The following is a 24815-nucleotide window of genomic DNA, read 5'->3' on the forward strand; positions in this document are numbered from 1 at the left end:
GGACAGATTTGAGAACATAACCCCCGTGTTTGTACACCAGTTGTTGAAGGGATTTAAAGCTTGTATGGCGCAGCTCATACATCTCCATCTGTCTGTTGTAGCCTTGCTTACGTGCTACAGTTTTGACTGACACATTGCCAAAAGTGAATGCAGCACCCACAGCTTTCTTTCTTTCTTTTTTTCCCCCAAATGGGTATAATTAACACTGAAAGCAATTCGATGTCAAGCTTCTGGTGACAACCTCCAATGAAACACATTGTGTCTGTTACTTCCTCTCGCTAATCAGAAACAAGACAGACCTATTAAAGCTTTCCAGTCTTTGTTCGCTAATGTCTTGGATGTCTGGCTGTCACTCCTTAAGACTTTTGAATGTAAAGTTAGGATTTCTCTCCCTGTGCTCTTTTAAAACCCCCTCAGGAACATTTAAAGCATCGGCTTCAAAGTGTGAAGGGAACAACTTGTACCAGTAGAAGCAGAGGAACCTAATATTCAGAAATAAGGTCGAAGAGATGGATCAAAAGAGCAAAAACCTCCCTGACAGGGTGCATTAGGACTAACCCTGTGATTACTGCAGCATGTGACATGTGAGTAGTGGAGTGACAGACCACCCAGGGACAGATGAGCTCAAAGCGAGCCAGGCGTTAAAACCTTAAAAAAAAGGAGAGGGAAAAAACCCAACCTGCGTTTCCCTCGGAGGGAACGAATGATGTCATAAATAAACTTGAACTGTTGCTTCTGAAGCCTCTTTGCTGCGGTGCGATGCCCCGCCTGTCTCCCATCTAATATGGATCCTTCCACTTAACAACATAAACAACTTGTCAATTAGCAGCCTGTTTGTACAAACATTTTACAGCATTTAATTCACCAGGGGTGTGGCTGACTGAGACTGTGTGGTGCACTGACTCCGGCAGCAGGGAATAGCACGGGATGATGGATAAAGGAGTGTGTTTGTGACTGTAATTGAGCTGTTTGTGTGTGTTCGTCTGTGTGTACGCGAGTGTGAACGATTGGGTGGTGGAGCTAAAATTAGATGTAAACTGCTGATCGGCTTTGTGGATTGGTAGTTCATTAACATGTCTGATGCTCTGATCCGTAGATAAAGTCACAAGAGCTGATTAAGATGACACTGGGTTCACGGAGACAGAGAGAGAGGAGAAAGTTTGAGAAGAAAGTTGTAATGAAGAGCTCAGGGAGGGAAGAAGTCACGCTTTCACTTTTACCGTCTGTGGAGCAGCCGGTTGATCCGTCGCTGGAGCAGTAACGCATCTCAATCCTCTGCCTCCCCACTTCTAAGAGACTGGGGTCCGGGATGCGAGCTTTGCAAGTGTATCGGAAACGTTGTTCGTAGTGTCCCCCGTTGTCTGAGATGTTGACGGGCGTCCATGGGGTCCAGGGGGTGGTCTTTTTGAGGTCAGGGCAAGGAAGAGTGTTGCATGACTGGTATTCCTGCAGGAAGTGGAGACAGAGTTTTTAATGGCAGGCAGGTTTTGAGGCAGGTGTGTAACATAGGTGGAGATTATAACAATTTATGAAAGAAGTAATTAAGCACAAAACTCAGCGTGTTTCTCAAGCATAATAAAACACAGGACAATTACTTTTTGAAATTAGCATCAGTCTGACTAATGTGATATTAAACCGCTTATTTTATGAGGAGATAAACCTTCTTTTCAAAGCTTCATTTATCCTCTAAAATCCATTTGATTCCAGTTCTGGCTGGTTGATGAATCAGGTAGCCCATCAAAAAAAAAATACCTGTCCTGAACTAACCCAGCATTGTTTGGCTTGGCACTGCGCCGTCCGCCGCTCAGCCAGCACATGTCGACTGCCGCTACGTCCCCGTGAGACCACATGCTAAATATGGCAAGAGGCAAACAATCCCGGCAGAAAAGGTCATTGATCAAGTTTAATTTATAACCAAAAGGGTGGAGCGGGTGAAGAGGTGGTGACGGGTTCTACAAAGAAGGAAAATTTAAGAAAAAAAAAAAGCAATAATGGCAACTCTTTCTGCCATCTGCATCTGGCATCTTGGAGAACTGGGCAGTAAAAATGAAAAACACAGCACAGTAAGAAATGTGAGTCTCATCCAGAAGTGCTATGAGTACATATATTACCTTCAACCTCCTGCAGCCAAATTCTATTTGGACTTCAAAAGGGGGGGGGGGGGGGGGGGATAGTGGTGGTGATACAATTGAAGAATGGGTAGGCAGTCCTGTTCCCTTTTGTGCTCAGCTACATAAATAAGCAGTCAGAGAAGATAAGTTTATCCTAGCAACTTGTTTATATATGCTGAGTAGGTCTTGAGTGACTCCCAGACCTTGACAAAATAAGATAAGAGTTCCTTTTTGCACATCTGTCAGCCTGTCAGATGGGATAAGGTGACAGGTCAGCTGAAGAGAGGAGCTCTTTACATTACACAGGTCTATTTTTCACCAATCCTCTGCTCTCTCGTGGTCACTTTCCATCCATCTATCCATCTTTATATCTTCTTTTTCACACTGTTCATAACAGCTCCTTCTTGTTGCTCCTCTCTCCTGCTGTTTCATCTCTCTGTCTCCTCCCATCACCCCACGTTTCTATCTCTTCCTCTTCTCTTCTCATGCCGTCTGCCTCTCTTTCCCCTAGAGTGCCAAGGTTAAAAACACAGGGAGATTTAGATTCTGTTAGGGGCGCCGTGATAAATGAGGGTGTCACGTCCACTGCACTTCCTGCCTCTCTCCATCTAGCACAGTAATCATCTCCAGACATTAATATTTAACATTATCACGCCTCACAGACCAGCCCACAATCTTTGATTATCAGCCAATAATAAAAAGGAAGATGAAGGGAAGAAAAAAAAAAATTCCACCACCTACAGTGACAAAGAAGCAACACATGGCATGAAATAGGGTGAAGGATCTGTGGGTGTTTGTTGTGTGAGTTGTTAATGGCGGGCAAACATGGTAAATATTTAATGAGGCTTGTCTGGTAAGCATTTCTTCCTGTAGTCTCTGAGGATTTTTGTCGATGCAGAGGGCTAAGGAGATAATTACTGGGTTTAAAGCTAAACCTCATTCAAGGTCTCAGGTGGCATCCACATCAACCGTGTCTCAGAGTGCATAAATTACATAAAAGTGGTCAGCATAGATCTGATGAAGACTCCACGTCTACTGAACTTGCATCAAAAGCTGTGTGACTTGTTGAGAAGATGAGTCCCCACTTATGATCCAATCTGGGCATTGGAGATAAATATCTGGCTAAAATGGCTAAAATGAAAAGGGTTATGGAGGTGAAAATGACTTTAGAGTTGCTCAAAACTCATCAACTCAGACGCCGTCACCGGTGATGTGAGATGACAAGTTTAACAATGTTAAAGTCACAAAATTATAGTAAAAAAAAATAACCACATACTCTATGTGATAATTCTTGAGTTTATTTCAAGTTAAACCACTGTCAGGGTGATATGTGTTTTTATGGGGCCAAAAACTCCAACTGCTCCCCTGAATGAACTTCTAATTTGCCGCTGCCACTCAGCTTTAACTAGCTAACACGTGCACCTAGCAAACACTAACTAGCTAACATGTACTGTAGGGTTAGCGAACACTAACTAGCGACTGTAACTAATGAATTTAACTAGCGAAGGCTGAAGAGGGTGGAGGTTAAATAAGCAGGAAGAGATGGAGGGGACTTTTAATGAGCTGGAGTATAGACCACCTCGGGGTGGGGGGTGGGAGGGGGGGGTGTTTCAAAGTAGTTTTCAGATCCCTGCTTTTGACAGTATTACCTCAAATAAATTGAACTAGAGTGGAAAGTGCTATTTTTTCATTAACAAGATTTAAAAAAAACAAACTACAACAACAACCTTGTTTTTCCCATTTAAAATGAATTGGTAATCGAAATGCTACATTACATGCTGGCCAAGAAAAAATGTTTGATCAAAAAGATGCATAAAGAATCTGATTAGAATTTGCAATCTTTTTCTTCCCAGTTAAATCACTGAGTTAATAAAACAGTTCACACCGAAAGCGAGAGACATCTCCTGCTCTCGTCTTTCAGCCACACTCCCGCCTCAATTTCATGGAAATTAACTGGAAATGACAAGTTTGTCAGCAAGCGTGACGAGTGGAACAACATTCAGTTACCCTGCTGATTGAATCACATCTGTACTGTAGTATCAATGCGGTACAAAGTAACATTTAAAACAACAGATGTGTACTCGAGAGGTACCGGTAAGTCTTTTAGGTGTAAAGCAAGCAAAATAGTTCGAACTCACAATGGGCCAGTTAAGTCCCACAACGTATTGGAGTAGTACAAATAGAAGTATACTAGTGGTACTAGTCCATATATGCGTAAAATGTACTTTTTGCAAAAGAGGTAGATAATAAGGAGTCATGCCCCTCCAGCCTCTGAGCATCACTGCACTCATTTATACTTGTTGGACTAGAACTCTGTGTGGGTGTGTGTGAAGGACAAAAACTGTGAAAGGAAAAGTCAAGCGGTACACACTGGTACTCAAACATTTCGCCGAGTCATCCAGGGTGTGTGTGACGCGAGAGTGCGAGTACTCCTCTCGAGTGCCTCCACCTTTTATCTATTGTGGTCGGATCCTCAGAGACGAAGCATTCCTCAAGTCTCCATAACGCATCAGTTCAATTAGTGTTGTCGTCTCAAACGCACTTTGTCAAACATGGACTCCTCTGTCTCCCTGTCTGACTCCATAATGAAGCCTTGCTGTCAGCTAGGAGCAGGTCTCTGGGCTGAACACCAGAGCTCACACACACATGCACACACACACACTGACTTGGTGTGCGGTCGGAATAATTCAAAAATACACACGTGTTCACACGTCAGTCTGCCTATACAAAGTGACCACAATCTCCTATTTGGACTATTGCTATGGATTCCTGTCCTGGGTAGAGGCTCCAATATGTGCAGAACTCTAGGGTCTTCACCCGTACCAACCCTGGCAGCACATTACCCCCACTGGCTCCCATTCAAGTCTTGGATCACTAATAAAATCCTCCTCGCCCATAAACCCCCTCCATGTCCTCACCCCCCCCCCCCTCCACATTCCTCAGTATCTGACCCCTATACCTCACCCCGTAACCTGCAGTCATCTGATATGTTCTTGCTCCCCACCATCATAACCAAGCTCCATCTTTTGGGGAACGTCACAGAAGACCTGTTCTACAACACATGTAATGTCTAGATTCTCCTGGCAGCCATGGTTACGCTTATTTATTTTGTTAGTTCATTCACATCTTTGTAAAGCAGCATTGGCTCTTTTGAGAGGTGCTATAGTTATAATTATCAAACTGGACAAAAGGATGAACATTTTTCTTCCTATAAGTCTGTTTCTAAGGGCAAAACAATTATCCCTCTCATGTGAGTAATAATAATAATACAAACAAGTTTACAGCTTTAGTTTTCAGTTGTGAATGATGACATTCTCAGTCTAACCTGTCTCCAATTTAACTCTAAACCTCTTCAGGAAAGCAGAGCTGTCTGTGAATGGTGAGAGTGTCCCTGATGATGGTGGCAATGACACACAGGGCAATGAAGGAATATAGAGCGTTTATTCCTAATTACCGTGGCGATATTTCGTTTTCAGGGGTGTAGCAGCAGGGTCACATAGTCATAGAGACTAAATAGAAGAGCAATGATGTGATTCTGAGTCAGCTTTGTCTAGAGCGGGTTTACATGTAGAATATCATGAATTAAAAGAAAATGACTGCACAGCCATTCACTTTTAAGCGCCTTTTTATTTTTAAAAACGACTTCAAAGCTCAGAGAAAAGTATGCAGCAATTTATCTGTATTTACGAGAAATCTGGGTTCTAAAAAAACGCCACAACAGATGTCAAACTTGCTGTCAATTAATGTCTGGCAAACACCTGGAGATGACCACAAGCTGCTGTGAGAATGATCAGTCCTGACAGGCAAACATGAAAACACTAACGTGTACACACACACACACACACACACACACACAGAGTATATAATTTCAAATAAAATATATGTCCACCAGCATCTAAGACATGTTTTTTGGTCTCAGCACAAAAATATGGTATCAAAAAGTAGATGGAAATCAGGATGATCGAAATGCTGTGTGTGTGTGTGTGTGTGTGTGTGTGTGTGTGTGTGTGGTCTCTCTGTTTAATTAAATGTGTCCGGGGGAACAGAATAAAGACAGATGGCAGATAAAAACAAACTTCATCACACTTCAAATGTATCAGGATTGAGGTGGTGGTGGTGGTGGTGGTGGGGGTCCTCAATGAAAACACACCAAAAAAAGATCATCTGATCTTCATGCTTCTGATCTTTGATGTGATTCCAACCCATATAAAAAAACAACAACTACTTTTTATCATTTTAAATGTGGCATGTGGCCCCCCGCCTCAAACATGCAAGCCCTTATTTCTTAGTGGACAATGTTGTGATGGAAAGTCAACAAGAAAAGGTTCTTTGACCTGCATTAAATATGCAGGAAGCCTATTTGTCCAAATAAATCAACTTCTGTGAAAGTGTCTGTGTAGTTGGCGTGTAATTACAAGTCTGAGACAGCCCCAATTAAGCTCATGTTGCAAGGTTAGAAGACGAGGTGTCGATGAGGAAGCAAAACAAACAAATCCAAAAAGCAACAAATAAATGGCTAATTAATAAAAAGGAGGACGAAAGATTGGAAGAAACAAACCTTTCCCCCCTAAGTCGTGTCACTCTTGAACATGTGTCTGTAACATCTCCTGCTTGGTCGCTCGTCTCCCAAATTGAGGGGGAGGATGGGGGTGGAGTAGGGACGGGGCGGGCGGGGGGGGGGGGGCAGGGGGGGTTGGTGGGTGGCGGGATACATTAGTCAAAGCCGGTCTTTCCCCTTTTGGAAACGTAGAGGTACCGACGTTTCCCTTGTGCCTGAAATCCATTTCTGAACATAGTTCCTCAAGGAATGTTCCCAGAATACTTCAGTAAGGATAATGGCTGCTTCGCAATGACAGAAATACGACAGCTGCTATTTGATATGTGTGTGTGTGTGTGTGTGTGTGTGTGAGAGAGAGAGAGGGACTCGGGGAGAGAATGTAAGTACACGTAGCAGTAGACGGTACAGTGTGATTGCTAAATTGCTACTTTATGGGAGGTCACTCGTTTTCTCTTCTGTGTTCTGCAGCTTACTAATGTGTCATGGTCAATTATCAACGACTGTATATGCTCCAGAGGTTACAAGGGCTCCTGTGTGGGATGTTTCATAATACCGGCGGTGTATTATTTAGCTTCATAACGGCCCATTACACAAGTTGTGGGATGTGCTTTTTCAGCTAAATGTGAATTTAGTCGTTGATTGCTTTTTCAGTGGCAGGGGAAAAAAAAAATTACCCAGCATTTGCTCTTCATCTTTTCAAACCTTGGTGGCCAATAATTTCTACTTACGGAAACACACACATGGTACTGTATGTGTGTAAATCTACTATGGTACCTTTGAGTTCATATAAAGCCGTTCAAGAAACTCATCTGCCGGACGAACAAGCAGAGCAGTTTCTCAATGAATACTCCTCTTTCCAAATAAATAGCTAAAATTGGTTTTATATGATGTCATCATGGGGTGGGGGGGGGGGGGGGTGGGGGATTTAGACCAGTGGTAATGGTTCAGAAAATAATTCAAAAAATAATAAAAAACTTGACACTTTCTGCTTGGAGTGATGTTTCAATACTAAGAAGTTGTCAGAAAACAGTTCCTTTTTCCTTTTAGAAAATTTTATTTTTACAGCAAATGTTTAAGGGTTTGCCCTCAAGATCCAGGGTCCACTACAGCTTCTCTCCATCCGCCAGCCAGAGAAGTTGAAGTACACCAGGTCTTGGTTTCCGCCTGACCAGGTCCCGGCAGCTACACCCTCCTGCTGGATGTTTTCAGGTCAAATGTTGCAACTGAGCCACATTGACGTTGCTGGGTGATGTGGATGTTTCCACAGTAGGGACTTTGTGGTTTTGTACATTGCCTTTTAATCCTATAGATGTCATGCAGTGGTGACTCCGTTGAAGTCTACCGTTTTTCCACATATATGATGGAACCAATGCAGAAAATTGCATATGAGCATGACGAGATGTGAGAAAATAGCCACAATCCAGCAGTGTATGACAGAGTTCAAGGATGAGGCACTGCAGATCTTCAGCTTGCTGATGGAAGCTGCCAGACTGACGTAATCCTGATTATAATCTGAACCATGAGTTGCACCATTCAGACTGCACAATTCATATTAAAATGAAGATCCCCTGACAAACAAACAAACAAGGACACACACCACAGGAATCTAGTGCATCCACAAGGCCCTGACCCATATTCTCTAGAACTCATGAGACAGCCACTGAAGGGTACAGCTATCATTTTAGTTTTCTTGTTTTTACTGTAACTGTGGATGAGGATGTGTGTGTGTTTGCAAATAGCACCCCAAAATAACACCGGCGTCACATCACACTGTAAATGAGAGCGCAGAAGCTCCTTTTTCAACGCTTCCTTTCTCCTTCTGTGATTTAGACGAAAGCCTTTTTTGAAGGACAATAAGCCTTATTCCTATGTTGAGTGATTACCGTGCATGTGATATTTAATAGGTCCTGGTAATAAATCTGATGGATACTACTACTGCATAAATATAGCCAGGGGATTCTGTCATGCTAGATGTTATAATTTAATTTCCACTGACTGCCCACAGCATGGAATGGCTCCTTGAACAATGGACAGATGGAAAGAAGGACAGAACACGTGACAGCTTTTGTTCAGCGTGACATACCTGACCACACCCGGGACAGTCGTTACCATTCTCACAGGTTCTGCGTCGTGACTGGATGCCTCCGCCACAAGGCACGGTGCAACGTTCCCATGCCGACCAAGCAGACCAGTAGACGTGAGGCGGGCAGGGCAGGTGTTCATTACAGTACCTGACAAAAAGGAAGTGACCGCAGGGGGATCAGTTGTTTGATTTAATCAGGTGGTGACAGTGAAAGCAAGATCTGTTTGTCTAGCGAGGCGAGAGCGAAAAACACAACGACAAAGGAGGAAAACCTCAAAACCTGTAAGAGAAATATATTAGTCTCTGCATATAGGACAGTAAAGGAAAAAACCTTATCCTCTCCTGAAGTAGCATACTTTTCCCCTGAAGTAAAAGAACACTGTTGGTTCTGTAATGAAAATATTAAAGTGAGTAGAAAAGTAAAAAAAGAGACACCGAAAAACAGTCGTCATTGAAATGCAGTGTTTCAGGATTTTGCATGAAATTGAAGAAGAAAAAATGCTTTATCAATAGACCGTAAGAGAATCAACCATTCTTAACGTGGATGAAAAAAGTAAAAATCCTAAAAGTTACAAAACAGTGTATTAAACTGTACTTTTCTGTTTGATTCTATTGAAGTCTTTAAATAAGAAAACAATGAATACAATCAGGATTAAAAAAGTTTCACTTTACTTTAAAAAAAACAGTCATTTCTTCATCCGATTTAGGAAAAAAAAAAAGTTTTTGTAAATTAACTCTGTTTTCTGTAAAATATCTATCCTGTAAGCAGCAAATCCAGAATGGAGTCTAATGATGTTACTCAAGTAGAGCAAGAACAACAACCTCAAATAATAAACTTGGGTAAAAGTAACTAGTTGTAGAAGTTCCTTACGGTGATTTCAAAGAGACATTGACGTAGTTTGGAGTTTTTTTTTCTTTAACGCATGAGCGAAAATAGGTAACTTACAAAAAAAATAAAGAATCCAGTATGATGGTGTCCTTTGAGCTGCCTGTGGAAAACGGAATAGCTACTTCATCTGAAAGAGCACCAAAATTATATGAGAAGGGCACTGAAGATGTCACCACACTGTTCAGCCTCGCCAAAGAACTGAAAATAGCTACAAAGAGTTCAAACCACAAGACGGGAAGGACTGAGAAGGCATGTAAACTTCTCTTGGAGTAAATTTAACAAACCCGGCGTATCTCTTTGATGTGGCCATGGGAGCGCAGAGAACACGGTGCACTGTGAACCAGAATATCTGATTGAATCATGCTACCAGGGACCGGTTTGTTGCACATGTCTGGTGCTTGGTGTAAAGCCCAGTTTAAAAAAAAAAAAAAAGGACACGAAACAAAATTCCATGTCAAATTTTAATGAACTTGCATTTGCATTTTGCATAACTCACTGACACCGCCTATTAAAAAGAGCCACACAGATGCATGCATCATCTCTAATTACATCATTTTACACGACAGGATTACTGCGAAGTCTAAAATACTTAATTACTCCCGTCCTCATTAAACAATAACAACAGACGACTGCCAGCCTTATTAGAGCCATATAATTTCTTTTATAACTTTCATGCGACTATAACGTCGCTTTTATTGCTATTTGTGTTTTGCTATGACTGCCTTTGAGGAAAATGGATTCCTCCTCCTCCCAAAAAAGCTTTAACTTTCCTCCCTTCTCCTTGAAGGCTCAGGCGGGATCTTTCCATTGTACTATTTCCAAATACTCTGCTTTTGTTCATGGTAAATCAAAAGCTACACTCAAAGCTACACAAATAAAAAATCCTTCTAGCAGTCCTCTTTTCCACTTTTACTAATCTGCATGGTTGTAACGGGATGACACAGTGGGAATTTGGGCTGGGGGGGCTGTCGAAGGGGTATGGATTACAATCTTGCCTGAAAGATTAGAGGACTTGCAATCATAAACACTCATGCATGCAGACATAAAATACCCTTCTTGCAATACACATCAGATTGAGCTCTTCAAAAATCGTCCTCACACACATGCACGTACCTTTTTTTTCCACATCCCTCTTAAAACACCAGCTGACTAAAACGCTCCTATTTACTTGCTATAAGCTGAGTGGACCATGTCAGTACGCTGAGGGAAATACCGACAGACGGTTCATAAATATAGGCATTAACCAGCCAGATTTAAGCCTGTAGCACTGGTGCTGCTGCTGCTGCTGCTGGTGATGCACGCTCAGTTTCAGAACATGTTCTTTATCTTTAAAAGCTCCTGCTTTCTTGCAAACAATCAGGGTTAAACTTATGCGAGGCCGGCTGTTGGCTAAAAGAAGAGGTGAGAGAAAAGGTTAGGTCTCAGCCTTGGAATCTGTTTAGTTTTTTTTAAATCTGCGTGTCTGAACATAAGGCTTGTGCATTAATCCAAACAGGGGCATACTTGAGGCCATATTGGAAGAACAAACCACGTAGTGAGGCTTATTGCAGATGCCTGTGCTCGATAGAATAAAAAGCCCCTTCATGGAATTAAAAGAATGGTTGATAAAATGCCAGTTCTTTGCATTCTGTGCAGGTTATAGCTTGTAGAGAAGACTTTAGTTATTTCACACATGGGTAACTATAAACAGCAGATGTGCTGGACACTGAATGAAAAGTTTTTCCCATTTTCTCTCAGCTGCTATAAATTCCCTGACACACTTGCATATGTGCACACACACGAGCAAATATTTTCTCCTACATCCTATCTTTTTCTCCTTCAGGCAGACATAAACTGACACAGCATAATTCACCTGTTAACACATTTTGTTTCCAATCACCCTGCCTTACTATCTGTCTGTCTGTCTGTGTCTCTCTCTCTCTCTCTCTCTCTCTCACTCATTGTCTCTCTCACACACACACACACACATACATCCTTCCCTAGCCGTCAGTGCTGGCCCCACACTGGCCTAAGGTGTTTTAAATAACTGAACAGAGAGCAGGAAGGAGGGTTGAAACAAAGGAGATTAAAGGGAGAGAGAGGGAGGGAGAGAGAGAGAGAGAAAACCTGCTGCTGTCCTCCCGCCGTCTTTTATGCCAGCCAACATTTTTGAGTTCATGAGTAACTGGGCTGTGTCACTCAATCTATATATTTTCCTCAGTGCTCCCAGTGGAGCGGTCCTTGAGAAACGGACTGAGACACCAGGAGCATCCGTGAGTAGGAAAAAGGATAGCAGGGAGGTTAAAGGAAATGAAAAAGTCCAGAGGAGAGAGAAAGAGAGAGAAAAATAGAATATGAGGTTTATCCTTGAGAGCTGTACTACTCAACTGTTGTCGCTGGATCTGTTTCCTAGGCAACGATTTGTAACAATTGAGTTCTCTGCCCCCGTACCCTCAGAATTATATTTATTTGCACATTTTCCTGCCTCAACCTGTATAGCTAATGTCCATAGCTGACTTTCTCTTGATAGCCAGGTATGGCCATCATCAAATATCCAATATAAACTAACACGGCCGTCATCGATGCCATCACAACCTTTTCTTTTCCTTTCATATTTTACAAGCAACAAGACGCAAACATAACTTCCACTTTCAGAAGAATTCCTCTCCTGACCTCCTCTGCCTGATATCTTTGTCTTATTGTGCTTCTTCATAGCTCTCCTTGGAAAAAAAAAAGAAATATATAATTCTCCCCCCCCCCCCCCCCCCAGGCCTTGAAGGTTGCTTGGAAACCACACAAACATCTTTAAAAGGCGATTATTCAACGCCAAATCCTCCAAAGCTTAAAAACGTCGACCGGGTCTGTGTGTGAGATAATTACCCAAGCACAGGCCTATCCCACTCATTCCTTAATTGGCTGTCAAAAGTTGGATAGAATTGGGGTAAAAAAAAAAAAAAGGAAAAAGTCAAAGTCATACTTCCTAACTGCAGGTTGAAAAATTACATTTCAAACTCGCTTTATTTTTCTTTGCACAAATCCACATGTATTTATTTAGTCAGTAGGCCTGAATGCAAGTCGGCTTGTGTGTGTGTATATAATACCTCTCCTCGCGGTTCTGACCCACACACACTCGCCCACCGTGGCGAGGGGTCGGGTTGCTGCAGGAACGCTGACGAACCTGGAAGCCTATGCCGCAGCTAGTGCTGCAGGGAGACCAGGAAGTCCAGGGAGTCCACGCTCCGTTTCTATGGAGACGAACACGGCACAAGTTATTTTGGGCCCCGCTGGAGGTATGATGGTAGCCAGAGGACGACAACAAAAGATGGTAATAATAGTGCCTCCATATGAGTCTCAGAATCTGATCAAGCTACTATGATGTGAATTTATACTTCGGATTCTTTCGAAGATATAAACCGATTTAGTGAAGATCATTATTAATTAATTTCCTGTCAGATCCTGCAATCTCTGTTCCTCAGGAAGAAATACGAGCATTCTTCATCATTAGTTTCACATAAGTAGGTCCTCAAGATACTGCAACCTGGTGTCACAATTGCACATGATTAATAGTGACAAATAATGAATAAATGAGATAGCTACAGGGATGTGTCGAGCAAGAATACTGCACAAGGTGGGGATTTTTGTCTTGTTTCATTATAGCCGGAATAATTGAGTTAACTGTTAATCCAGATATTTATAAAAGAGGAATATTTGAAAAATCGATTCATAGATTAATTATTACAAAAAATTCCCCGGCACTTGTCAGCTCACGAGGCGCCGTGCCTAGCAGAGAGAAGACTGATGCGCAGCAGCCACAGCATCTCGGTTAATCTGAGCTGTGAATGTTATAATCGGTATTATGTCAGATGAGCGAGTGTAACAACAACCCCGATAACTTGTTCCAGGTAAATGACACTGAATAATTTCATTCTGGATGATTTACAAAGAGTGGCTCTAATGTGTTGTCATGTGATGATTAGGTGTGAGGGTTCTGTGATTTAATCATTCGCTTTGACTTTTTTTTTTTTTTTGGTCTCCGTCTCCCCAACTACTTCCAGGCTGTCCTACAAATGCATCTGACTGTTATAAATTTTTTTTTCAGTTTTTTAAAGTTGTCAGCTGCTTTGGGTCAGTAGGGTTGGCACACTGGGATTCGAACCAGCGAACCGCTGTGTTTATGGGCAAAATAACAGCCAGCTACAACACCTGGTTGCCCTATGGAAAACGTACCTGGAGCAGTTGGCAACTTCAACACTGATCCCATGGCAGGTCTGGCCCCCACACTGAGGGGCGGGGTTATTACAGGCCCGGGTTCGACACAGACACGACCCTGTGCTGCCTCCATCGTTGTGACTACAGGTAGACCAACCAGACCAGGAACCGAAACCTCCATCGACTGTAACATTTCGGACCTGTTGGACCAAAAATAAAAAACCTTTGTTTGCTTTTCTCCCCAAGTGGTCTGTTGCATTATACCAGAGCTCTCAGGCTATGTTGCTCTTGGAAACACAAGCCTGACGTTAGTGTGGATGCAAAAAAAAAATCAATTTCCCTCAAATAGATGCCACAATAACTTCATTATATCATCTATGGCACATCCAAAATTGTTCAGTTATGGAGGCCAAAAATATGCTGTAAACACAAGGGAGGGATATGAACATTCTCTCAGAATGTGATGAGATTTAAAAAAAAAAAAAGAGGAAAAAAAGAGACAGACTCTGAAAATGCGAGCGGTGATTGGACACATGCAAAGGAAAAGATGTATGAGAAAATAAAAGTGGTCACATAAATAGATATCTGAAGCAAAACGAGAATGAAACCAAGGAGGCAGGGATATTACAGGAACTGTGAATTACGACATCCTGGAAATAGGAGCTAAATACAAAAAGAGAGGACAAAAAAAACACACACACACAGCAACAGTTTGAGATTCTTGGCGCATCTGTTTCAGCCTAGATGTTTTATAAAAGCCCTAACAGGATGAGAGGAGAACGTGATCATCAGCTGCTCTTGCAGAGGCAGCAATAAAGTCCGCCCTCCTCTCAGGCTGGTTAATTGAAGGTCCACAGTTTATCTTAATGGGGAATGCGTGGCTAAAACATCAATTGCATGAATGAGGTGTCAAGAAAACGACGGAGAAAAAAAAAAAGGCAATTATTTATTGCTGAAATGTGACATCAGTGACTGCTTAATTATGTTGATCTTTCTTTAGAAAACAAAGATCAAGTGAAATAATATTACATTTTACTTTGGAAAAAAATATAATATTGTTTATGAAGAAGAACATAAGGTGTGATATTAGACTGTGTTATGTGGAGAGGAAAACAAATATTCTCAAGAGATCAATAAACACCGTATACAGTAGCAGCACATGTATTTTCAGTGTGTGGGTTGATTAAAGCTACGAGGAGGCAAATAAAGCTCAATATCCTCACTGGGTGGAAACTTCCATTTTACCTGAGTGGAAACCTACCAAGAAAAAAAATTGTGACTAAGACTTAATTACACCTCCCCAAAAATACAGAGAGATAAATTTTGCTTATTTCCATACAGACATGACACTGTGAATACCAGATGGCGTTTGTTAATAGGTTGGTAAAGCACATCTCTGCTCTCCTGCCTACACAGCACGACTCAATGTGCAAACCCTTGACTGGCCTCCAGCTCCAGACTTCAACTTTGCAGGAGAAAGCAACAGGAATTCAGTCAGTTTAGTCTTTTTGAAAACTGCTAATGGACTCACATGGATTGGAACTAACTGTGATAAAAGACAACAATTTTCACATTCTAGTCGGGCTTCTCTCTCTCTTGCGCGCTCTCTCTCTCTCTGTCTCTCTCTCTCTCTCTCTATCTCTCTGTATGGCCATTTCTCTCTGTCAGCACAGTTAATGCTTGCTCACTCAAAATGAGTTGGCCTGGTGAGGTCAAGGTTAAGAGAGTACATATTCCATCTGCGGTGTGGGCAGTGGTGTGTGGCCACGTGAAAATACATCAAAACTAAAGTTTTAGTGGCCACACTGTTGTTGGGAACATGCCTAGTAGCTCATAATTTAAAGCTATCGAGCATCATATTTCCATAAAAATGAATATCTCTCACGCTTTAGTTGTTGCCAAAAAAGATCTTGCACAAGGCTCCTAAAAAGGAACTTGGTCAACAAGTGCATTTCCCCCCCAAAAATTATCATCACCTTTCTCTCTGTATGCATTAAAGAACTCGAGAACCCCACTGCAAGGCTGAATGCGAGTTACCTTAGCTATGGTGGGGAACAAGATGAAAGTTGTTAAAAAAAAAACAAATATCAAATACATTTTTCTCCACACTTACCTCTTCCTGCATTAATTGAACTAGAGTTTTGCTTAACATTTGCTAAGATAATTACAAGATGTTGGATTCATTCCCAAAACTACTTTCCTGATCAGGCTCATGGATTTGATACAGCCCCTCTGACACCCCATGATCTATTTGATCCAGAATACTCACAGAAGAGGAATTGCAGGCTTTGATATTTGAGAAAACAAGGAAGGCTGAGGCAGTTCCTTGTACATTTAAAAAGAAAAAAAAAAAGAAAAAAAAATCTTGTAAATTAAGTTTTTCCATGGTGAATGTTCAGCATAAACCTAATTTTCTCTCCTGGCCCATGTCTAGCGTTTATGGCAGCTAAGCTCACGAGCAGTCAGCTGTCTGATTGGGATCTAATGTAATGAACCAAGAGAGGAGAGATGGTATCGATTAAAAATAATAGACAAAATGCATATTTTCCAAAAAGCTGGCATGTTCCTTGAAGCTAATCTCCCCCAGCAAAATCCCTCTGTTAATTATATGGAATTTGTTTATCTGGCATCACTTCCTCGTTACTGCACTTACGCTAGCCGAGATGGCTAGAAAAAGAATTTAATCATTTTACTCTTCTGGACTTTTTAAACATTACCAGAGCAAACGGACTAAATTCTGTTAGTGAAATAAGTTATTTTATTGGGTATGCGACGTGTAAAACAATTCAACGGTTGCATTACAGCTGATCCACGATAACAATAGATTCCTTTCACATATGTGTGTGTGTGTGTGTGTGTGTGTATAAATTATGGAATACACTTTGCACAAACAGCATATTACACCCTGGTTACCGACAAGAGAAATGTTCTGATTGGCTACAGTAAGCTTTCTTCCCATCATCAGCTAAGAAACACTGTAATGTAGCCAATGAGAACCAGCGTGGGTGCCTGTTTATTCTCAAATATGCATGTGTGTCCGTGCATGTGTGCGGTGTTTCTGCCAGAGCTCTGCTGACAGATGTCCTGGGTGCTCAGCAGCTTGAGTGCCAAATATCCCTCTGAACATGAAGCCACATAAATAGGGTACAGAGGCAAACAGAGCTCTCCACTGCGGCTGGCTTGAAAATGATGAAATTCTGAAAAAGCCCAGTCATACTGAAATTGATAGGCTTTTCCATCCCTGAATACTGCTCTCAATTTTGTTTCACGTTCAAATAGATGAGGCGCTGTTTTTTACTAATGAACAAGCAGTCAGTGGTGAATGATTGAGGCCGAGCTCTTGTTCACTCCCAGGGTACAAGCCGCTCCCTTAAAGTCGACTTGTTTGGTCCCAAGATGCTTTTCCTCTGTAAGGATACGTTCCTGATTTTGAAGGCTTGTAAGTTGTGAGTGTATGGAGAGAATACAGAGCAGGATGGTAGCCTCCAGAGGAGAAGAACACAGATGAGTATTAAATTCATGTTGAGAGAGGAATGAACACGGAGGAAGGGTAAGGATTATTGAATAAAATGTTTTCTAGCAACTTTAAAGCATCGAAGTAGAGAAAGAGAAATGCAAGTGCACCATAATGACGCACGCTCTTCAATACTCACAGGGCATTTTGTGATGCTCTGCTCCCATTGGCTCATTCTGGCGCTCTCCTCCAGGGTGGTACATTTCTTCAGCAACAGATCCCAGCCACAGTATGGATCTCTGGCCCCCACACACGCCCTGAAAGGAGATTTATTAACTTGTCTTTTAAGATGGGTCTGACATGAAATAAAAAATTGAAAAAAAAATCAGCTTGAATAATAAAGAAGATTATGAATAAAGTCGTTCGACAGCGGTCTCTCATTTCAAGATAAAGGAAGCAGGAAAACTTGCATGCAAATGAACCGAGAGCGAAGAAGAGTGTAAAAAGAGAGAATTTTTGAGAACAGCGTGAGGAAAATGTGTTATTTATGATTTTGAACCATTGGGATGCACTACAATGCCTACATGGCATCAGCATCCAAAGAAATTATGTCTTAACACAACCTGATTTCTCAGGTAATCTTCAGGCAAGCGCCAGGATTATAGTTTTTTGTGTGTTTGCATACACGAATAGCTTATCAGCCCGGCAAATATTCACTATGACAACACCGTAGCGGAGATAGCTGTATCTGTCTTCACTGTATCGGCTTCAGGTGGTTTATTGAGCGCAATAAAAATCCTGATGTTACTCTTTTCATGTAAATATGAGTGTCGTGACAGCGCCATGACATATATCTGAGCCACAGGCATCAAGCAGCCTGACATGCCTCTGGTGAAATGGAACTAAAGTTGTCTGTGGGTTCCATAACAATGAACCAGATGAACGAAATGCATGGTTACGTACGAAAATGTTGCTGTTTCTGTTCAGAAAAAGATATAAATAAGGGGTGACAACAGCAGAGTATAATGACAAGGGTAAACTAATACCTGTCTTTTAGAGGGCCTTAAGGGTCTCACAGATGCGACACAGCACGCAACGTCAGACAGACAGTCGACTAATGTTTCAAACAGCAAAAACTCAGACATGCTGCTCCATAGCTGTTTTTTTTCCTTTTGCACTCTCTTAACAAAGGAGAGAAAAAAAATGTGAAAGGCATGATGAAATGCCATAATGGCTGCGGCATACATCACAGCACCTCAGCTGTAATACGAATCCTTAGCTCCTCTGTGTATTCCAATAACAGCTCATTGTGCGAACGATGAGGAATGCACGTGCGATTCTTTTCTGCGTGTAATGATGGATGGGGATCCCTATCGTGTGTTGAGTCTTCACAGCCCCGGTTTCAGATTTTCTTACTCCTTGCCAATATTTATGACACGATCTTGTGTCTTCCGTACAGACGGAAACTCAATATATCTGATAAATGCACCCAGCTGCAAGCAGCAGGACAGAGAGCGGGTGAGGTTTTTTTTTTTGGCGTGACAATGAGAGGGGAGACGGCGAGACAGTCAGAGGGCAGCTGTGGACACCTCTAGTGACTCAGACAAAAGCTGATTAACAGGGTTTAAAATCTCAGCACAAGCCCCTGACCAACTCAGGCCTGGCCCTCTCTGATAAAGACCATCTTATGGAAAAGGGAGCTTTAAAACTTTTGTCGTGTGCATATTTGCTTTTGGCGGTTACCGCTGAGATTAATGCTGTTTGTTTTGTGCATGTACTCACTCCCTGCTCTTATGGTAGCTGCATCTCTTGAGCGGGATCTTGATGACCTGGTCTCTTACACCCACGTAGAGCTCGCTACGGCTGTGCAGGATCAGCAGGCTTCGGATGGGTTGCCTCTTTCTGGGTGGGAACAGCTCGATCTCCTCCAACAGGCAGCTCCCCGTGGACTGGTTGAGAGGAGAAAGCACTTTCCTGATTGTTCCGTAATCTGACAAAAAAAAAAAAAAAAAAAAAGATGGAGAAGAAGAGAGTATTTGGTCACAAAGAAGGACACGGGTGTTTATATCCCAGGGGAGAGAAGGTAAAGACAGGTAAGAAAAGAAGAGGGGCGTGAAAACATCTAAAAAAATATATTCAGTATGAGAAAAGGTGCAAGTAAGCTGTGAACTCAATGTGAACCACACAACAATCAGTCCTTAACAAAGAGGTTCTGAAATAAGAAGAATGGCAGTGGAGTGCCAAGCCTCAGTATGCCAACAACATGAGTGCTATTGCAGGGAACTGGTGCAGCATCCGAATACATGATTTCTGGCCTACTTTTCTTGAACGTGGATATTCCAGGGGAAGAACACCTTTTGCAGTTCTAAGAGTCTTGTGAACACATCCTGACCTTTGTTTTAGGTACGGTAAGCCCCCGAGATGAAGTTTGGGGCAGATTTTTCTTTTGGGAGAGTTAAAACAAACATAATCTATTATACATGGAATCCCTCGGGTGAAGAAAAACTAATTAGGTGCGGAGTGATGCCAAAGGAAGAAGGGCGAATTGCTAATAGGTACTTTCAAGGTGAGGAGCATAAAGGTTAAGTATTGCCTTTTCTGTCGTGGGATAAAACTGCAAGAATCCTCAAAAGTTGTAAACAGGAAGAACCACGATGTTTGCAGGTAGCTTTAGGTGCCTTTTAATGGATCAGGATGTTTTCAAATCTTCTGCTTTTAATTGAATTCTGTTTAAACTGACGGAGAGAGTAAAATGCTGCTGGGGGGCTGGAATTACAAACGACAGCTGAATGATAAAAGAGCGCTTTGGTGTGAATCACGCTGTAAGGCATGTCTTGATATAAAAGAAAACCCAAAATCTTTGGGCCTCCGGTTGGAGCTGGCAAGCTGTCCGCAACAGCAGAGCGCATTTGAGCATTGATAATAGCATGTGATTAGGTACAGTATGCACTAGCCAATGGCTCTGGCAATGTTTCAGATGTTTTCATTAGTGTCTGGTTAGCGTCTGGGGAACTTGCAGTGTGGGCAGCTACGGAACAGCTCTCTAGTGATCACAGCGTAGCACAAACAATGAGAGGTTTTTGAGGGAGATGCTAAGCACAAAGTCAGCGAACTGGAACAGTGTGCAGTGTGTGTGTGCGTGTGTGTTTACGTGTATGTGTGACATCCTAAAATAACACTGAAGCTACAACAGGACGATCATGTTGACATTTCCCAGAGGGCCGAAGGTACATTCGCACAGCAAAGTAGATCACCGCATTCAAATATGGTTCAGCACACTCGTCGTTTATAATCCATACTACATGTAACAGATTGATACAGAACAGACACCAAAAAATGCTGATAATCTCTTTACCGAGTCCATCATCACATATTTTCCCACCAGTGTGAGCAAACAGTCTGCTGATAAACTGGTGTAGCTGTTCAGGTGAAACAAAAGGTGTGTAAGAGGTTAAAACACACCTTATTATTTCATCATATGTGACACAGAGCTGTTAGAACTTTAACAGTGAGCTTGCGTGTCTACAGGAGAGCTTCCATGCCCTGAAAAGTAAATAAAACATCATAAAAAAAAAATAGTGTTCATCACAATAGAAGCAATTTTATAAGTGAGGCTAACAAGCAACCCCAAAACTATCACTTTAGTTTAAATGTTTTTAAATCCAGCTTGGTGAAAGGAAAAATGTGAAATCAGCCTTTTTAACAACAAAGACCCACCCACTGGAACCAACAACAGCACAGAGATGCGTGTCGTGAATTTACTACTCTGTGTCAGCGCTATAATCCAAATTGCTTTTTGTTTAATTGACTGAATATCTCCTTAAGGTCCACTGGCTTCCTTTTCTGTACACTTCCACACGGTTCTGGCTCTTTAAACGGGAAACAAACGGCACTTTTCCAACCAATCTGCAACAGGAGGTGTTTATACCCAATGTCCCTCTTCCATGTTATGACTCTGCCTACTATTTTACTTGCAGACCTCTGTTTCCAATAATAAGATTGTGTTGTGAGACCTTCTCACTCTGTATTATTTCCTCTGGCAATTTTTCCAACTAAGGAAGACCCAGGTGAATCTGGAGTCTAGTGTGGTTGAGGTGGCGACTCAGCGCCCCCCCCCCCCCTTCACACACACACACAAACACACACTCTCCAGCATTTGACTGACTCTGACCAACAAGCTGTTTAAGCTACACCCACCCCTCGCTTTCCAGGAACTGCGAGGTGATCAGCCTCACAAAAGTCTTTGCTGTCTGCTAAGTTACCAGACAAATCCATCGAACCGCTGGGTTTCTCAGTTCATTGCATGGCTAGAGATGAGGGGCTCTAAGGGAAAACGGAGGGTGGCGAGGTATGTCTCACTGGGACATTACACCAGGAGATGTAAACCTGCTTTTCCTCCATGTATCACTGACAGAGGAGTAAGCTTTCCACGCAGGTCTCTCCACAAGGGAGCCATCTTGGTAACGCCTCTGGAGCTGTTATTTTGGGTTGAAAAGACCTTGCTTTTATCTTATATAAAATGTTACTTCACCCACGAAGTTAAACTTACCTTTCATGTGTTCTGTTAACCCTCCTGCAGTACTTTTAGTGAATTGAGAGGTCGGAAAACAATGGTAATATATAATTAGCTCAAGCTGGAGATCGCTCATTCGAGCCAAACTGGAAATCGTCTATTTTTTTTGGATCAAATCAAAGTAGTTGTGCGATATTAAGTACATGGATGGATAAATAAAAATACATATTATTACACAAGACAATGTGTTGGAGAATTTGTAAATTGAATATTTGGACGGTTTTGCTGTTTTTTTTGTTATTTTTTTGTTATATACTATGGTTAACGGGTGGCACGGTGGTGCAGTGGTTAGCACTGTCACCTCACAGCAAGAAGGTTCCGGGTTCGAGCCCCGGCTTGAGCATGGCGTCTTTCTGTGTGGAGTCTGCATGTTCTCCCTGTGCCTGTGCGGGTTTCAGCTTCCTCCCACAGTCCAAAGACATCAAGAGGGGATGAGGCTGATTGATACTCTAAACCACAGGTGTCAAACTGATCCAGTAAAGGGCCGGTGTGGCTGCAGGTTTTCATTCCAACCGACCAAAAGCAACACCTGATTCAACTTAAATCAATCAAGCTGTGTCCACACAGCTCATTTGTTGGATCAGGTGTTGCTTTTGCTTGGTTGGATTGAAAACCTGCAGCCACATCGGCCCTTTACTGGATCAGTTTGACACCCCTGCTCTAAACTGACCGTAGGTGTGGCTGGGAGTGTGAATGGTTGCCTGTCTATATGTGTTGGCCCTGTGATGGACTGGTGATTCTTCCAGGGTGAACCCCGCCTCTCGCCCGAAGGCTGCTGGGATAGGCTCCAGCCCCCCGTGATCCTTAACAGGATAAGTGGCAGAAAATGGATGGATGGATATATGATTAGCTTGAGGCTAATCGGAACTAAGTGTCTTTTTCCACATTGTAAGAAATTATGCAGGGTGTGTTTGTGTGTGTGTATGTGTGTGTGTGTGGGGGGGGGGTGTTTTGGGTTATGCTCACAGGTGTCACACTCACAAAGTGCACTTTTAGGGTGAGAGGGTGAAATAAGAGCCTAAACTGCACATTCAGTGGTCACAGAAACTATATCAACTAAATGTGTCAGATCAGATAAAGACGTTTGCTGATTTTCTACTTCTGCTATACAAGGCTTTATGAGCAGCTCAGTCTAGAATACTGTGATGTAACAGCATCAACAGCTCCTTGTCCAGTGTTTGTTTATGTTAAATAACTTGTCAATCAATTTGAGAGTGAGAACAGGCGCTCTAATCATGTGTGATTTTATCAAATATTGTGCTTATTTGAGGTCTGTCTCCACCTGCTTCTTCCTGCCACAGCAACATTTCAAACCTGTCAATCTCTCCTGGGCTCTGCATCAGTGACAAATGATGACCCAAAAAAAACCCAACATTCAAATGCATCCCACACACGTACATACATCAGGAACCTACCAGTAGCCAGATAGATGATGTGAAAGAGCATATCCTTCCCCTGCACCACATCCACAGCCACGTGACTGAAACGGACATTGTCCTCCATAAAGTATGGCACAGGAACCACGGGTTGGACCACCTCGTGCATTAACAAAAACTTCTGAGCGTCCTGCAAGTTCCTCTCAGTCAGGTTGACATAGGAGCCAGAGTCAATGGTGCCGCACTGTGGAGAAAGGAGTCATTGGAAAATGACATTACTAAAAGCAGAGAACAACTGAACCGCTTTAAACAGAGAGGGGGAGAGAGAGAGAGAGAGAGAGAGAGAGAGCGCTATGGATGAACAAGGCTTTAAAGTTGCTGCCTCGATGCAATGCTTTGCTCCTCACACAACTTTAAGGCTCTGCACTCAACTGAGGCTGATGGGAATGATGTTTGACTGAGCCAACTCTTCTTTTTCCTCATATGCATATATATTGTGTGCAGGTTTTTTATTTTGCTGCAACCCTCTCAATTTATTGCAAATTTTATATGTGAAAAACAATATCTCAAAGGTTCTCAACTTCAGAGTTTTGTTATTAGCTGTATCTGGAGACAGACTTTCTCTTAATGCAGCTGCATTCATCCATCTTTCCATCCATTTTCTATACCGCTTATCTGTTAAGGGTCATGGGGGGCTGGGGCCTATCCCAGCTGACACTGGGCGAGAGGCGGGGTTCACCCTGGATGGGTCGCCAGTCCATCGCAGGGCCATCAGGAGCAATTAGGGGTTCAGTATCTTAGTAAAGGACACATCAACATGGTCACCAGTGGAAATGAGGATTGAACCAGCGACCCTTGGGTTGCTGGACAGCCACTCACCTCTGAGCCACGCTGCCAACCATCACAAAAAATAAATAATCAAAATAGTTTGCATCAAAAGACCTGCTTAGAAAATTTAAAAAACAAGAGACGTGTATTAAAATATGAGTTTTGACGTCTGAGATTAATTCATCAAGCACTGTTGATGATAAGTTCTCATTCTATGTCCCAGCAGAGTTTTGAAGAGAACAGTTATAATCTGAGTTATCATAATATATTATATTATATTATAATCTGAAAAAGATATTTTCCAGAGTTCATTTATTAAATGACACTTAAGCGCTCTCTCTCCCCATTGAAGGTTGTTTTCATATTAAAACTAAAAATATCTAACAATATTTGTTAATTTCCTTTGAATGATATCTTTTTATATAACATATATATTTCTGGGAGTTAAAGTAACGGTTGAACCTTGACCTTGCTGGCAGAGGCAGAGTCGTATAGGCAATTATATACTGCTTTCATAGGCGAGTTGCTTTTGCACAGCAGGAAATATATACAGCTTATTGTGTATTTATATTTACCAAGCAAGGTGAGGCATAAAGCCAGTTCAGCTGCGGGAGAGCTGAATGTGTAACACTAACCATGCGCATCGTACGTATGTCTAGAGAATAGGTCCAAGGCTGGGGTCAGGGTTGTGGATTGAAGCCCCTTCCACAAAGAATAGGACTATTCTAAGATTCAGAAGCCCAGTAAACAAAAAT

At 42.2% G+C, this 24815-nt stretch overlaps 1 protein-coding gene across 5 annotated transcripts in view; it reads right to left on the reverse strand.

Annotated features, from left to right (window-relative positions):
- The window catches only part of sema5a (sema domain, seven thrombospondin repeats (type 1 and type 1-like), transmembrane domain (TM) and short cytoplasmic domain, (semaphorin) 5A), a 121106-nt gene that overhangs the window by 22931 nt on the left and 73360 nt on the right, over nucleotides 1-24815 (reverse strand). For all 5 annotated transcript variants that reach the window (XR_015110902.1, XM_086191441.1, XM_086191440.1 and 2 more), the window contains 7 exons: nucleotides 23272-23476; nucleotides 19066-19273; nucleotides 17483-17600; nucleotides 13848-14029; nucleotides 12722-12865; nucleotides 8753-8900; nucleotides 1221-1446 (listed from right to left, as the gene is read on the reverse strand). Coding sequence is in view for 4 of the 5 variants with exons in the window: in XM_086191441.1 (XP_086047567.1) it covers nucleotides 1221-1446; nucleotides 8753-8900; nucleotides 12722-12865; nucleotides 13848-14029; nucleotides 17483-17600; nucleotides 19066-19273; nucleotides 23272-23476 (1231 nt within the window). In the remaining variant the exon portion in view is untranslated. The remainder of the gene's footprint in view (nucleotides 1-1220; nucleotides 1447-8752; nucleotides 8901-12721; nucleotides 12866-13847; nucleotides 14030-17482; nucleotides 17601-19065; nucleotides 19274-23271; nucleotides 23477-24815) is intronic.

This window comes from Aulostomus chinensis, chromosome 21 (genome assembly GCF_037954235.1).
Source record: "Aulostomus chinensis isolate RoL2024-O1b breed Wild chromosome 21, RoL_Achi_v1.0, whole genome shotgun sequence".
Taxonomy (NCBI): Eukaryota; Metazoa; Chordata; class Actinopteri; order Syngnathiformes; family Aulostomidae; genus Aulostomus; species Aulostomus chinensis.